Source organism: Podarcis bocagei, assembly GCF_964188305.1.
Source record: "Podarcis bocagei genome assembly, chromosome: 1".
Classification (NCBI taxonomy): domain Eukaryota; kingdom Metazoa; phylum Chordata; class Lepidosauria; order Squamata; family Lacertidae; genus Podarcis; species Podarcis bocagei.
In genome coordinates, this window is record NC_138125.1 from 103,240,012 (window position 1) to 103,257,482 (window position 17,471).

Below are 17,471 nucleotides of genomic sequence, written 5' to 3' on the forward strand. Positions count from 1 at the left end.
AGTAATGATGCATAATTCACCATCCAGAGGAACTTGACCTTCATCAATCTATATCTATATCTATATCTATATCTATATCTATATCTATATCTATATCTATATCTATATCATCTATATCTATATCTATATCTATATCTATATCTATATCTATATCTATATCTATATCTATATCATCTATATCTATATCTATATCTATATCTATATCATCTATATCTATATCTATATCTATATCATCTATATCTATATCTATATCTATATCTATATCTATATCTATATCTATATCTATATCTATATCTATATCTATATCTATGATGTTTGGTTCTTAAGGTTGCCAACAAAAGTTTGAAGGTATACAGGATTTTCTGTAAGAAAGCAGGGCTTCAGAACCCTAGTAGCTTCTCTCCTTTCCAGTTTGACAAGCAGAATAAATAACAGAATAAATTGTACACTTCATTTGCATAATTCATTTGGATCACAGAACTTTAATTGCTTTGGAAATTTGGAGAGGGGTACACAGAAAGCCCATTTCTAAGACTGGACTGAAAGCCCATCAAAACTTAAGGAGAAAAGAAGACCTATAGGAGATAAAAGCAAACACACCACTGCAGCAAATATCAAATACTAGGCCAGGTTTTGGCACAAGCTGTTTATTGAGGCTTGTGTGATGATTGCTGGGGACAGTCTCACCACTTCTCCACCCAAAGTGACAACAAAGGGGATCGCTGAATACCAGTCGGTGGGTAGCAACTGCAAGTGTTGCTGCATTTGTGTCATGCCTGTGGGCATCCTATAGGCCTTTTGGTTGACCACTGTGGGGAACAGGATGCTGAACTTAGATGCCTTTGGTCTGATCCAGTAGGATTCTTCTTATATTCTTCTGGTCAGAGGAATAAAAGCTGGTCTGTGTCATGGCTTGCTGTATCTTTTCTATTATTCTGGTTCTGCTTCTCTTCTTCCCATATGAAACAGGAAAGGGAATGTGCAGAAATGTAATACTGGCAAGCACTTCACCAAAACCAAGCAAGGATTCACTGTTGGGTGATTTCTTCTGGTTTTACCTTTGCTTCTCTCATAGCTGCATCACTGTTCTTTTATCCCTGGAAAAATGAACTGAAGGGGGTGTTGTTGTTTTTTGCTTTAGTTAAAAGTTTGTTGGCATAAACAGTGTTTATGAACTGAAAGTTGAAGAGGATGGGGAAAGCTAGCTGAGAGAGAGTGTGTGTGTCATCGTTGGTCAATGTCAATATTGTGTGCAACTTACAGGCGCTCCAATTCAAAATTTCTCCCTGCTTTCCCGCCTGGCTTTCTCTATTTGATTTGGAATGGGAGGAGGAAGATCTGGGGCCAGAAGTAATACAATTGGTGACATTGACATGCACACCAGTTTACATTGGACCTACTGCTGAGAATGCTTGAATCCAGTTTACAAATATGTGGCAGCTATTTCATTTCAGTTCTTGGAATAGATATCACTGCCAACATTTCAAGAGCTTTTCAGGAAGCAAAGGCATGGTACAGAATCCAGCCCATTAATTTACTTTTCTCCTCAAACTGACACAGTGAGTCAGTGACAGAGGCTGAAGGAGGACACACGAATCCTGACTCAGAACCACCTGCTTGAACTAATGCCTAAATTAAAGTATCAGGACTGCACAAATCCTTCATTCCTTTGAGCTAGCTACTGTGAGCACTGGCTCATAATGCCACTTTAAATAAGTTTTCTCTTTTAGAGTGTGTGTCTTGAAAATGGAATGCACGCAAAAGGAAGGGTTGTTTTGTTTTTTGAGATCTTAAATAAGAAAGCAACAGAAGCAAAACAGAGGGCAGCAGCTTTTCTGGAGACTTTGAGGGGGAAAATCCCTTTTGTATTTCTGTAGTCCTTGTTTTTTTTTTTTCTTATCCATGGCTGATATGCTCAAAATTGCCTTCATGGGGAGACTGTTTGGTTGCTGTTGTTGTTTATTACATTGTTTAGGACTGCAGTGGTAAATTGTTGCAGCCAAATCTGGCACCCACCCACCCTGAATTATATTCCCATTGGTTTTAACAATGCTATTGTTAGAAATGCAAATACGGTTTAACAATTCCTTCCAAGAACTTTTTAATCAGGAATTCTAAGTAGGAAATATATAGAAGTGGGTTAAAAAAAACCCCTACAGTTTAATGCAATTCGCCAAACCAAAGTCTTTGGAAATGCTTTCCTCTGAATGTCTAGGACAGAGCAGAACAAAGTCAATTACTGACTGTAATTAAGAAGTGGATGCATATAAACTGTAGAGAGCAGTAGCAGTCTTCTTGAAAGTGTTTAGTAACTCTGAAGATTACAGAGAAAGAGACTTGAACTGTATCTCGAATAGCAAGTATTTTGAATGAATTCACTTCTTCCTGTTCTATGATCTACTTTTGCTGATATATTCATACATCACCGATTATATATGATTATTACAAACAGCACATTAAGACGAAGACTCTTTCAAAATGAATGTTGCTTTGGTCTTGTTAGCACTGAAGTATCTCTTTTACATATCATAAGGGTACAAATGTTTATGCAATGCTGAAATACTTGTATTTTAATAAAGCTCAAATTTACTCAACGGAAGAGTGAACTATGTTGCTTCCTTCTTAAGCCTTCAAAATAAAGTCACTCTAATTACGTGTGTTGCTTTTACTTTGAAAATATTGTTTCTTGTAATAATTTAAGTGGTGGTTTGTTTGTACTGGAAGAGATGCACTAGATTGGATTGACCATTGTGTTTAGTCTAATTCATGTCTCTCACCGCACATTAATACATTTGTAGTGTCATATAAAACAGTTGAAACCTACCCAAAATTAAAATTTGTAAACTTGAAAAGTGTTAGCGATAGGTTCCATCAGTTAGTTACCTTTGTACTGTTGCTGTGACAGAAGTTGCTGCATCCTGCAAAATATATGTGTTTTATTTCTGAGCATCAGCATCCTATGAAATATAATGGATGTTCCTTACATGCATGCATCCCAGGTCTATATAATATAATGGATGTCTCTTATTTAGGTCAGCTTAGATTTTTAGCTCTTAGAAATATCTGTGAACACCTGCCATAGGCAACAGCTGTTTTAAGTTGTACACACAGCCTATTATTTGGGAAGAGAACATAATCAAACAGGGTGGGATGACTAGTTTCTTGCCTAGAAATATTATGTGTGGAATTCCAACTATTCATTGTGTTGGGTTTCTCCCACACTTGGAAAACCATTTATTATTTCAAATATCCATATAGATGGATCCTATAGAAGTTTACTAAGAAATAAACCTCACTGTGTTGTAAGACATACTCCAGGTAAGTGTGCAAAAGATTGCAGCCCTAGTCTCTTATTTACTTAGAGGCAGTGGAGAATCTGGAAAAAATAATGACCAAGGGGAAGAAGTGCAACAGACTTTTAATACAGAATCACCTCTCAGCTTTGGGCTATTAACATCTTAAATACTGCAATGATATGTCCCAGTTTAAGTTACAGTGGTACCTCAGGTTACATACACCTCGGGTTACAGACACTTCAGGTTACAGACTCCACTATCCCGGAAGTAGTACCTCAGATTAAGAACTTTACCTCAGGATGAGAACAGAAATAGTGTGGCGGCAGCAGCAGCGGGAGGCCCGATTAGCTAAAGTGGTACCTCAGGTTAAGAATGGACCTCTGGAACAAATTAAGTTAAGTTCGTAACCAGAGGTACCACTGTACAGTTATTGCTTTCTCTTGAGCCATTAATTGGAACTTTCCCTCAAGTTGAGAAAGAGTTGAGAATAATCAGTAAAACTTTAGCAAGCGTTGGCACGGGGAGATGACACGAAGAGGAGAAAACAGATTCGTAGTTGATTAAAATGAGCCAATTGAAATAAATAAATAAATAAATAAATAAATAAATAAATTATAAATCATTACCTCAAAAGATGCTCCTAGGATCAACACATCTGGAATGAAGTAGTACCTGATTATAATTACAGTAGTGCCCCGCAAGACGAATGCCTCGCAAGACAAAAAACTCGCTAGACGAAAGGTTTTTTCGTCCGCGATTTGCCTCGCAAGACGAATTCCCCTATGGGCTTGCTTCGCAAGACGAAAGCCCATAGGGAAATCTCCGGGGACCTCTTTTAAATGCTAGCGGTGGGGAGCAAAGCCTTTCCCCCCCCTCCGGCCTTCAGAAGAGGTCCAGGACGGCTGGCGGGGGCCAAAAGGCTTTGCTCCCCAGCGCCAGCATTTTAAAAGCAGTCCGGGATAGCAGGGAAGCGCTTCCTGCTATCCCGGACGGCTTTTGAAGGCAGGAGAGATCCGCGAAGCCTGGGCGCACTGCGCGCAGGCTTCTGCATGCCGGCAAGTCTCCGCCAGCAGCGGCAACGCTGCCGCTGCTGGGGGAGAGATCTGTGAAGCCTGGGCGCGCTGCGCGCAGGCTTCTGCATGCCGGCAAGTCTCCGCCAGCAGCGGCAACGCTGCCGCTGCTGGGGGAGAGATCTGCGAAGCCTGCGCGCTGCGCGCAGGCTTCTGCATGCCGGCAAGTCTCCGCCAGCAGCGGCAACGCTGCCGCTGCTGGGGGAGAGATCTGCGAAGCCTGGGCGCGCTGCGCGCAGGCTTCTGCATGCCGGCAAGTCTCCGCCAGCAGCGGCAACGCTGCCGCTGCTGGGGGAGAGATCTGCGAAGCCTGCGCGCTGCGCGCAGGCTTCTGCATGCCGGCAAGTCTCCGCCAGCAGCGGCAACGCTGCCGCTGCTGGGGGAGAGATCTGCGAAGCCTGCGCGCTGCGCGCAGGCTTCTGCATGCCGGCAAGTCTCCGCCAGCAGCGGCAACGCTGCCGCTGCTGGCGGAAAGGTCCGGGATGCCTTGGCCGGACAGCTTTTGAAGGCAGGCGGGGGGAACAAAGACTTTCGCCCCCGCCAGCCTTCAGAAGAGGTCCAGGACCTGTTCCGAAGTGGGGGGGGGCGGGGACACCTGGCCCCGCCGCCCCACTTCAGAAAGCTGTTCCGAAGTGGGGCGGGGGGGGCGGGGACACCTGGCCCCGCCGCCCCACTTCGGAAAGGTGTTCCGAAGTGGGGCGCGGGGGCGGGGACACCTGGCCCCACCGCCCCTCTTCAGAAAGCTGTTCCGAAGTGGGGCGGGGGGGCGGGGACACCTGGCCCCGTCGCCCCACTTCGGAAAGGTGTTCCGAAGTGGGGCGGGGGGGGAACACCTTCTGAAGGCGGCCAGGGGGCGAAAGTCTTTGTTCCCCCTGCCTGCCTTCCCAGGGGCTTTTAAATCGCCCCGGACAGCGGAGAAGTCCTCCGCTGTCCCGGGGCGATTTTAAAATGCCGCCCGCCAGCATTTTAAGATCGCCCCGCACAGCGGAGAAGTCCTCCGCTGTCCCAGGGTTTTTTAAAATGCTGGGGGTGGGAAGAAAAGCCCTTGTCCCCCCCCCCCCAGCCTTCAGAAGAGGTCCGGGGACAGACTGTCCCCGGACCTGGCCTGAAGGTGGTTTCCCTAGGAACGCATTAATTGATTTTCAATGCATTCCTATGGGAAACCGTGCATCGCAAGACGAAAAACCCGCAAGACGAAGAGAATTGCGGAACGAATTAATTTCGTCTTGCGAGGCACCACTGTATAAGAGTTAGCTCATTGCACCTTAAAATTCTCAAGAGATGCCAGGAAAATGCCACCCCTTGATAAATGATCACCACCCTGGCCTCAGTGTCCAATTATTTTATTATACGGATCAGCCCTGTCTCAACCCTACCCCTTCTCATCATCCATGCAGTAAATAAACACAAACATTGTGGTAAGGATCAGATTCTTCTATTATGGGAAGGGCATTTTATGCAGAATCCCATGTGTACTGTAACATGCCCTTAAGTCTTTATTGTGTATTCCACATGGCTTTTAAATTTTTGTCATATGGGTATAGCCCGTACATTTCTGACATTATGTCTGTTCATTTTAAAAAGGAACTAGTTCTAGTTCACCCTCTCAAAAGAGGAACTGGTTCCAGTTCATTTTACGAAACAAACTAGTTCAGCTCAAATTCATCCAAATGAACTTTTTATAAAAAGTTGATCTAGTGGTTCAGCAGTGGAAACCGCTGGCACATTTCCAAACCTAAGCAGTGTTTGGTATGATTTCAAATTGGAGGGATGACCACATATTGAGATTAGTGCAGTACAGGGGCTTGAACTAGATAACCTCGGGGTCTCTTCCAACTCTACAATTCTGTGATTTTATTAATCATCCTTGGTTTAAAAAAAACCACACACACCAAATGAGCATTCGGAATTTTACCAGCTGCAATGCTGAATTATGAAGTACAGTGGTGCCCCACAAGACGAATGCCTCGCAAGACGAAAAACTCGCTAGACGAAAGGGTTTTTAAGTTTTGCGTTGCTTCGCTAGACGAATTTCCCTATGGGCTTGCTTCGCAAGACGAAAACGTCTTGCGCTTTTTTTTTTTAAAGCCGCTTGAAGAGGCGCAGTTGCGACGGACCGTACTTCGCAAGACGAAAAACATCGCAAGACAAAAAGACTCGCAGAACGAATTATTTTCGTCTTGCGAGGCACCACTGTAAAACAGGGCCCATACACAAGTAATAAGATGTCTGACAGACAAAATGTCAACAGGTAAAGCCTTCCTCGTAATTTTATTCTGCTCATCCTGTTTTATTTGTGCCAGCCACAAAGTTGTTAAAGGCAAAATGCATTATTCACTTTGTTCCTGCATTTGTAGTTTTGCTTAGCAACAGTGATTAAATGACTAAGCAACCTTAGCAACAGCAGTGCCTCCATCTCTGCCTAATAAGCCTTAGAAAGTTGGCTTTATGTTTTGTTTTCTAACCACCTTTATACATTTTCAATTAACTTACTTTAAAAAGAAAAAGCTAAGAACACAGGCTTCCTGCTGCAAGGGGAGGGGAGGGAATGAATGTGAAGATGAGCTAGAAATCATTAAGAGTTTTACCACGAAATGAACTTAATTCACCTTTAGTTCACTCAGCAATTATCCAAATCAGTGATTTTTGAACTACTTTAGTGAACTTCATTAAACTGAACTAGTTAATTCCAAGCACTGAAAATCATCTACTTGGAAAGTTCACTTTCCAGTGGGGATTATTTCAAGAGTAAGTACTGTAGGCTTCCTACATTCCTACGTTCTGGATATGTCCTAAACACCATAATTATAGTGGCATTAAAAAATGGCAAGCTATTGAAACATCTGTGTTTTTCAAATGAATTACATGAAAAGAAAAAGTGTGTCTCACACAGTTTGCTTACCTATGATTTTCCCATTGTCATTTAGATCACAACAGCATCCGGAAATGAGGTCCTTCTTCACTCAGATATTGACTTCCTCATACTGGAGTGGTTCAATGCTATAAAAAATGTAATTGACAGATTGGTATGTATTTGTTTTGGCTATTGATAAAAGTATCATGGAGCAATGCATGTACATCTAAGCAAGTTTTAAAGCAAGTGAACTTAATAACGTGAACCCCCCCCTTTAAATCACTATATAAATGTATGTGTGAAGACCTATATGCATTTTTTAATGCTATAAATAAATAAATATTCCAGATAAAAAGTGTTGCTGGACTAAAATGCAGTTTGATTCTATCCTAAGACAGAATGGTGCATTTATTGCTGTGAAATAATGACAACACTGGTTTACTGTGGGTTGTAAAAGCACACAAGCGCTTAATAACTAATGAATTTTTACATTTTCTATTTATGCTATCTACAGTATATAATCTTTCATATGACTATTAATACGTATGAGTCTTTTATGCATTTTCATATTATTTATTTGCCAGAATGGCACTAGAAAATATTCTGATGTATCTGATTGTTGTTACTCCTTTCTTTCTCACTGGTATTTTAGGAATGTATTTTCTGACAACCATTTTAATTGCCTCTCCCTCCCAATTTCTATTTATGCCACCACCACCCCTCATGTGCATTTGAACGTACTTAGTATAAACTTCACTTTTCAATTCTCCTAATTATGCTAGAACTATTTGTGCAGCATGTATCCTTTTTGCCCTTGTTCGCTGCATTTTTCAATAGAACTTGTTGCGAGCGGTTTGGAGGCATTTTGATGTCCAATCTACACACCTCTTTTAAAGCCCTAATAGTGAGACAAATGAATAAGAATCGTAAAACATCTTGAAACTGAAAATGCCAAGGCAATCCTATGTGATGATATTATCTCAAAAGGCTTTAAATACAGTGTACTGCAGTGCCTATCTATAAATTACATTAATAACAAGATTAGCCATCATGTGTGTCTTTCTTTTTTTAAAAAAAATACATGCAAGGCATGGGAAGTGATAGCCTATGGTACTGTAGGATGCAGTGAGGGAAGATTTAAGCGAGGGGTCAGCAAACTTTTTCAGCAGGGGGCCGGTCCACTGTCCCTCAGACCTTGTGGGAGGGGGGCAGGACTATATTTGGGTGGGGGGAATGAACAAATTCTTTTGCCAACAAATAACCCAGAGATGCATTTTAAATACAAGCACACATTCTACTCATGTCAAAACGCCAGGCAGGCCCCACAAATAACCCAGAGATGCATTTTAAATAAAAGGACACTTTCTACTCATGTAAAAACATGCTGATTCCTGGATCGTCTGCAAGTATTGCTTATGTGGACACTTGAGTAATGAAACCTCAATTTTGTACTCAACATATGGAGTATTTTTAAAGCAAAACAGAAGCCATATTATAAATTAATTTATAGTTCTGTCTTATAATGCTTACTTGGAAGTAAGTTGTGCTGTGTTCTGTGGACTTATTACCCAGTAAATGAGTCCTGGATTATAGTCTTACTCGTAGAACAGGAGTGGAAAACTTTTTTAGCCTGGTGGGCTAGATCTTTATTGCCCAACTTACCTACCTGTCAGTCATTTGAAATCATGATGATGCCAAAAGTTAATCCAAGGAGTGCAGGGAGGGGTCTGCTTCTCCAACACATTCCCTGCAGGACAGAAGGCCTTTAATGCAGTAGATCAAGGTTTCCCAAACTTGGGTCTCCAGCTCTTTTTGGACAACAATTCCCACCATTCCTGACCACTGGTCCTGCTAGCTAGGGATGAAGGGAGTTGTAGTCCAAAAACAGCTGGAGACCCAAGTTTAGGAAACTCTGCAGTAGGGGAACTGGCAGATGACTTTGCTATAGCAACACTTCCCACATTCTGGATCAACCTTCTGCAACAACCCCACCCCCAAGTGTGAGAATTGACATTGGTTATTTTAGCAAGAAGGGGGAATCAGCAAAAATTACGTAACTTCCCCCTCTACCAGTGGAAGCATACCCTAAACAGACCTTTACTCAGAACATACTTCCACTAGCAGGAATGAACTCAGGGTCCAACCCACAGACAGGGGAGAAAAATCTTCTCATAGTTTGGTATTTTCAAATAAAAGTGCCCAACTTTTATATAGCAGTCCCCCATGTATTTTCATTTCTAATTTTTATTTGCAGAATCAAAACCCACTTATAAGTATCACAATTTTAGCAGCATTGTGCTGAACAGATCTTGTACCATACTTTTCAAAACTTTAAATATTTATTTTGTCAACATAGGATAAACGTATTTTAGTTTTCTTGGTTTCTGTTTCCTTTCAGTCAGACATTTTAAATCAAGCATATTGTTCCATATATTTCTTTATCATTTTTCTCTTCTAGCCCAAAGAGAAGACTAACAAGTCAAGGAAAAATGAGTTCAAGCTTGCAAGATCCTCTAGCTCTGAACTGCTGAGCAGCTTTGAGGCTGAATCTAAGGAGCCAAAGGCAGAAAACAGAAGGTCTTTGAGTAAGGCCCTCTTATGTATATTTAAAGAAATATTACTTCATAGCATGCTTATTGTAATGCAATTCAGGCAGCTATCTGAGTGATTTGGAGGACATCCAAAACATTTGTGCAAGAAGACAATTGGATCAACGAGAGTACTTTTTCATATAGTGCATTAGTATGGAACTATGAGAGAACATAAAACTGGTTTAGATGATATATTGGCTGGCCTCTGCAAATAACTCTTTATGCAAGAGGTCTACAGGCCTGAACAGTGTAATGGCGAGGGGCACGATTTTCATGACCTTGTGACTTCTCCTGCATGAAAAGAAAAATCAGAAGCATGTTTCTTTTGCAAATATTAATCTGACTGAACCACCTCATAGAGAATGTGAAAAGCAAAGAGTTTTAGATAACCGAAGTGGAAGCGGTTGGGGCAACACAATTCATATTATTCATATTTAGCCAATGGCTCCTAACCCTAATTCTGTTGTAATACTTGGAAGTCCAAACACTTGGAAAAAAACTGTGTGTTGAGCTGAAGGATGAAATTCCTATAACCAGTTGGATTTAAAAATTAAGGCTTGCCTATCTCCTCCAGATCAGCTCGTGAGGATCAGGAATCCCTTCAAATGGGCATAGGATGGTTGTAGAGTCTTCAATGGGAGGAGGAAACTGGGTAAAAACTGCTTTTGTTTCCACAAGTCTGAACCCTGCCAAAGTTTCTGGTCAAGACAGATGATTTCACTTACATCTTCTTTCATGCATTTCAGTGTTACTATCCAAGGTTCTTCCCTTGATTCCAGGCACTGCAATGGCCATCTTCAACTTCCTTCCTTCCTTCCTTTATTTGTTGTATCACCATGGACAGGTAGCCTTACTGCCGAAGGGGTTTGTATGAAAGAATAATAATCTTTTAAAGACAAAATGTGGGATGGCATGCAGTGGAGCAAACTTAAGTTCAGAAAAAATGGTATAACATATTGGAATGGCAGAAGTCCATGGAGGAGGGTAGCCTTCATGTGTTCAATGAAACTTTGTATGCTTTTTAAAATAATAATAATAATAATAATAATAATAATAATAATAATAATAATAATAATAATACGCTATGCAAAGACTTAAGCCATGGCCTGAGTGCAAGATTGAGGGGGTGCCTGGTTTCTAACACAATGCTTGTTAAAAAACAACTCCTCAAAACTAAAACAGAACATTCAGTAGTTCACAAAATGTTGCTGGTATATAGATGTTAACCAGCTTGTTATATATCTTGTTAACCAGCGAGGACATGGTGACTTTTCACTAAGTGATCCTGTCACTTGCACAACCAAAGTCAACACAGCTCTCATTGTGTCGGTTATCACACACTGCCTGGGGGATTCTAAGAGACATCTAGCAGTCTATTGTGGGATGCTGGACTAGGTAACCCTTAGCCTGATTGAGCAAAATTATTCTTAAGTTTTTAAAGCACATGGAATTCAGTCTCTCCTGATGTTCCCGTAGGGGTCGTGTCATGGCCCTAGCCCCTGACCTGGGCTTCGGGCAAGATCCACACCCCCAGATTCCTTTAATGGAATACCCTTAAGTTTGGAGGGGCAGGTGATGGCCACACCTCCCCTTCCCCATCACAAGGTCAAACAATGCCTAACCACAACCCTAACAAAGTTGTGATGATTGCTACGAGGTAGGCAAAAACCACATGGCCAGTGCCAATTTGCCAAGTGGAAAAATTCCTACCAGGCCCCTCAACGGCGACCAACCGAGGTCCATAGCAAGGCCAGTGCCTAAACCTGCAAAATAGGGAGGGTGATTGAGGAAGTGAGCCAAAGAGGAAGCCCTCTGGCTCGCTCCTCCGATTTAAACGGTCCCGGCCATGCCCCCCTGACCATGGGGATTGGCTGGCCGGGCCCTGATGTGGCCGGGACCCCTGGGCAAGGGGGGACAAAATCCCCCACCCCTGGCAGGTAGTGGGTGACCACGCGGTCCACTGCAACTCCTCCCCACTGGGAAGTGGAGCGGATTTGCGTGTCAAGACCCTGCAGCCACCCCCTCGTTGGGAAATAACACACACAAGGACACGGATATTAGGTTTATGTTATTGGGCAAATATGGCCACAATTTTATTGATTACAGAATGGGAGCGGTATTGGCTTAGGCATTGAATGGACCCGACTATATCTGGCTCCTGCCCGATGCACAGGAAGTCCGGTAAGGGTAAACCACCGGAAGGCCCCAGTCCTAAAAGAGTAGGCAGCATATTCCCTAGCCGGAAGCCCACAAGCTTCAATAGCTTTGCGCATCACACTAGTAAACTGCTGTCTTGCAAGACGGGACCCATCCTCGTGTACTAGGAAAGGGCCATAACCAGGAGGCCTAAGGTCTAGAAACTTTTTTGTGTCCTTTACGGGGCAGGGACCACATTTCATGGTTGCCATCAGCCGAACCAAGGCACCCTTTCCTTTCTGGTCTGTTTTTGAACGACGGATGCGAAGCACCAACATTGAATCTGAAAGCTGAATATCATCAAGCTGCAGGCTCGCCTTCATGCACTACTTCACCAACTCTTAGGGATCTTAGCTTAAGATCCCTGATGGGTTGACCAAAGGTCCATCTAGCCCAGAATTCTGTTTCCAGCACTGTCGAGTCAAATGCCACTGTTGAACTCATAATTGCAAGCAGGATATGAATACAACAGCCTTCCTGAGTTGTTTGCCCCTGGCTTTCAAATGTTATCTAACTGGTACATGTAGGTCCCAGTTAGCTATACCTGAGATGATAAGTAATTTGGATATAAATAGCCAAATAAACAGATTTAATTTCCAGCGAAAAGGCATCAGTGTACTCAATGTCCCAAAATTATACATCTATGTAGAAATAATATGGAATATATTTATTACTTTAGCAAGCATGTCTTTTTCTAGTTTGTACATATTGGATTGTAAATCTTAGCTTTGGTAGAACTCCTTATATCATTGCTTTATTCAACCCTAGTTAAAAATGGCTCATGGTGAACAGACACAATCCAAGGGCCTCTACCTCTTTGCCATTTTTTTGGGCAAAACGCCAGTAAGCTGTCTCACCATTTGTTGTTGTCTTTTATGCTTCTTGGCATCATAAATCTAACATCTCTTCAGTAATGATTTAGAAGACAGATCAAGTTCCCACCAATGATATAAAGTTAGCATACAACCCAGCACTTGAACTACAAAAAGTTCTGAGGGTCCCCTGTCGTGCTTAAACTTTGTGTTTAGAAGTAGAAACAATCCAACGTGAAATCCGACTGATTTAAGCTTTGTGTGTGTTTAAATAGTATAGACTGAGTTGCCTTACAAATATGTATTTGGAATTTTCTTCCAGCCCCTTGAGACTCAGTAATTATGTGGAATTAGAAAAATGTTAGCATGTGCTTACTTATTCGTAGTCAAAGCACAAACTGTATTGTCAGTTTTCTGCCTTTGGCTTTCTATGCCCTTAATGTTCACACCAGTATCGTCGCCAGAATTATCGGCAGCCAGAGCCAAAATTGCTTTAAAAAGGCATGAGAACTGGTAATGACATGTTGTTAGCAGTTAACAGGTGGTCGTTCCATTGTCCAGTTTGACTGCGGAGCACAAAGACGGTATGTTACAGTATTTGCAATGAGGGCATTGCAAAAGGTGTTTAAAAAATTGAAATGCATTTCTGTGATATTCATGTTATTCACTCTTCTCTGCAAACTAAAGAAATATATACATTTAAATAATAATAATAATTATTATGAGTGATGTCCAAGTTATACCCAGAGGAGATCCACTGAAATCAATGGGCTACAATTTTAATGGGCCTACTCTGATGTATACCACCTAATTATTATTGTTTACATTTAAACTGAAACAAACCATGGAACTGAAATAATTAGTAAGGAAGATTCTCATCTAAGGTAGGAAATATGCTTTGCACAACTCAAACCACTTTTGGAGTTAATTCTTTTAAATGTTATGGTCCTGGTATAACAAACTAATGTGATATAGGCTTTTCATTGATGGCTGTCAAAGGATGCAGTATATTTCAGCACCGTCTACAATTCAGCAATCTTCAAACTACAAGAGCATTGGGGTTTGCATTATCTGCTGTAGATCAGTTCACATCCCCTGTGAGCATGAAGTCTTACAATGCCCTGGTAAATATAAATTGCCGATCCTTGCAGTTTTCTGGATCACTGTCACATTTTGTATGTTTGTATGCTGCACCTCTTCTTCATCAGGCATGATGCTGCATAATGCTAGGGAATGAAGAGGAAAATTTAAAAAGTACCAAAAATAGGCTGATGTTATAACCATAAAGTCAGCTGATAGTAGACAATGTTCCATGTTGGTGATAGAGACTCTCTGTCTACTCCAGCAGTCTGAATTTTTCATTTGGGACAGATCTGGGTTACAAGCCAGACTTTCTCACATGTGAGGAGCAACCATTCCTTCTTCATCCTCCAGTCCTAGATGTGCAGCCTGATACCTCTTATTCCTCCTTCTAATTTCTGTTCCTTGTATATCCATAAGTAAAACAGCTAGATGCATTATTTTTTTAAATGAGGCAGCCTAGGATGGAGCTATGTCCTCACAGATGATGTACCCATTCCGTTGCTGGTTGTTTCTTTCAGGCCACGTCAGGGTTCATAATATTGCATGAATGCTGCTTGATTCTCGGACTCTTTCAAGAGAAGGTGCCATGGACTTTTATGTTTCCTGCACTCAATATTCTCATCATTGCTTATCTGTGGACTGGAAACAGTGTTGTCCCTTGACAATGGTACAAGTCTAGTGCAGGGAGTGCCTGCTGAGGGGTGGGATTCCTGCTGTTGCATATACTCCTAGTTGAATTTGGACATCTCTGTTTTAGTGTACCCCCCCCAATGTGGGGGGCAAGTCAGTGCCCCTGAATGATAGTCTTATTCACCTGGTTCTCCTGATCCAGCAGTAGCACACTTAACGTTTGAAGCAATCATACCCATCACAAATTATTATTATTATTAATAGTAGTAGTAGTGGTACCCCACCCATCTGGCTGGGTTTCCCCAGCCACTCTCGGCGGCTTCCAACAAAGATTTAAAATACATTAAAATGTCACACATTAAAAACTTCCCTAAACAGGGCTGCCTTCAGATGTCTTCAAAATGTCAGGTAGTTGTTTATCTCTTTGACATCTGATGGGAGGGCGTTCCACAGGGCGGGTGCCACTACCAAAAAGGCCCTCTGCCTGGGTCCCTGTATCTTTGCTTCTTGCAGTGAGGGAACCGCCATAAGGTCCTCAGCGCTGGACCTCAGTGTCCGGGCAGAACAATGGGGGTGGAAATGCTCCTTCAGGTATACTGGGCTGAGGCAGTTATGGGCTTTAAAGGTCAACACCAACACTTTGAATTGTGCTCAGAAACGTACTGGGAGCCAATGTAGTTCTTCAGGACCAGTGTTATATGGTCTCGGTGGCCACTCCCAGTCACCAGTCTAGCTGCCACATTCTGGATTAGTTGTAGTTTCCAGGTCACCTTCAAAGGTAGCCCCACATAGAGCGCATTGCAGTAGTCCAAGCAGGAGATAACTAGAGCATGCACCACTCTGGCAACACTAATCATTCTTTACAATTGGGCTGTACTTAACATTTCATGAGTATGTGGGGTTGGCTGTTATACCATGACATAAATTTTTATTATGTCTTGTGTTAGTCTTGTGCCCTCTTATTTGTTGGTCAGTGGTATTGATACATGGGTACCATCTTTACCGATATTGTTCATCTGGTGCTCCTTCATAAAAGTTACCACAGCGACATGAGAGTGGTCTGTTCTACAGATGCTCCTATGATGCCACAGAAGACACCTCATTATACATTCTCTCCCCATGCAAGATGATTGGCCCTGTAAAACTCACTGCAGCAGACATCTGTTGGGCAGGTGTAGACACACAGATTCATGCAGCCCCTTGCTATGCATAAGGGTCTCTGGATCAAGACCATGATGTTATGATGCTACCTATCTCCTCAATCTGGAAAATGGTGGCAATTTAGATTGTATTGGTAGCTTTTAAATTAAGGGATCCACTTCCTCATTCCCACTTCCAGCTTGATTATTTCTCTGTCATTTATTATTTGATGCAATCACTAATAATTACAGCAGAATAATAGCACTCCCCAGTATTCTTTTCATTGCAGTTTTTGATAATATTAGTTTGAATATAATAATATTTTAAAATAGCATCCATTTAAACGTTTGGCAGAGAAAACTCGTATTTGTTCACTTAATTCGCTTTTATTGAACCATCTAAATTTTAAGACATAATAATGTTAGATATTAATCTTCTCTGGGTAAGATCATTACATTTTCCTTTACCTAATAGAATAGCAGGCTCATTACAGAACCATGTGAACTTAACACTAATCATTCTTTACAATTGGGCTGTACTTAACATTTCATGAGTATGTGGGGTTGCCTATTATACCATGACATAAAAAGTTATTAGTCTTGTGCCCTCTTTATTTGTTGGTCAGTGGTATTGATACATGGGTACAATCTTTACCAATATTGTACAGAGAAGGTGGCAAGTTGCCATTTTTGCGTGTTGAGGTCCACCAAAACCCCCCTTCCCAATAACTCACACATCACACATAATTTTTGTTTAAGGTTTTTGGCATAATTTTGGCCACAACTTTATTTGAATACAAATTGAGAGTGGTTGCTTAGGCATTGGTTATGACTATCTGTCACCCCCCGCCATGGGGGACAGCACTGACTCCCTAGTCAGTCCCGGAGGAACAAGGGACAGAGTCAGCTGGAGCTGCGTGACAGGCCCTCAGCTACTCCGCGCTTGCTCCTTGAAGCTTACGCGGCCCGCACCCTGCTCCAAGGGTTTGGACGAAGGGGATGGTAAGCTTCAGAATTCCTTTAACGGAATACCCGTCTGCAGCAGCATTGGAGGGGCAGGCACAGCCAATCCATACCCCTCCACCAACCAATTTTAAACCAATGCCTAACCGCTAACCTTACAAGTTGTGACGATTTGCTAAGCAGTAGGCAAAACCCAAAAGGCACGCACTAATCAGCCAATTGGAAAAATTCCTACTGGGCCCCCGCACCAAGGCGAACGACCCCATGACAGGCAGAGCAAGGTCAAGGCGCAAGCCCAAGCAAGGGAGGGCGGGCGGGAGATCCGGTGTCCACAGCAAAAGAGAAAGAGAAAGCTGTGGACCCTGCTTATAAAGCCATTGATCCCACCCCTAAATTGGCAACATCCAAATTGCCCCAGTAACAACATCCTCCAATCTGCTCCCAGGCCTCTAGCCATCTATGGCCTGGTCACTAACATGGGGTTTTGTTCGGCCCCAACCGCAACACGTGCTCTCTTTTGATGTGAACACGCTTTGCGTGTTGAGGTCCACCAAAACCCCCCTTCCCAATAACTCACACATCACACATAATTTTTGTTTAAGGTTTTTGGCATAATTTTGGCCACAACTTTATTTGAATACAAATTGAGAGTGGTTGCTTAGGCATTGGTTATGACTATCTGTCACCCCCCGCCATGGGGGACAGCACTGACTCCCTAGTCAGTCCCGGAGGAACAAGGGACAGAGTCAGCTGGAGCTGCGTGACAGGCCCTCAGCTACTCCGCGCTTGCTCCTTGAAGCTTACGCGGCCCGCACCCTGCTCCAAGGGTTTGGACGA

At 42.4% G+C, this 17,471-nt stretch overlaps 1 protein-coding gene across 1 annotated transcript in view; it reads left to right on the forward strand.

Moving 5' to 3' along the window:
- Positions 1-17,471, forward strand: part of ARHGAP15 (Rho GTPase activating protein 15) — a 379,241-nt gene that overhangs the window by 182,511 nt on the left and 179,259 nt on the right. The window contains exons 7-8 of the mRNA XM_081168151.1: positions 7,294-7,392; positions 9,679-9,805. Coding sequence (XP_081024277.1) covers positions 7,294-7,392; positions 9,679-9,805 — 226 coding nt within the window. The remainder of the gene's footprint in view (positions 1-7,293; positions 7,393-9,678; positions 9,806-17,471) is intronic.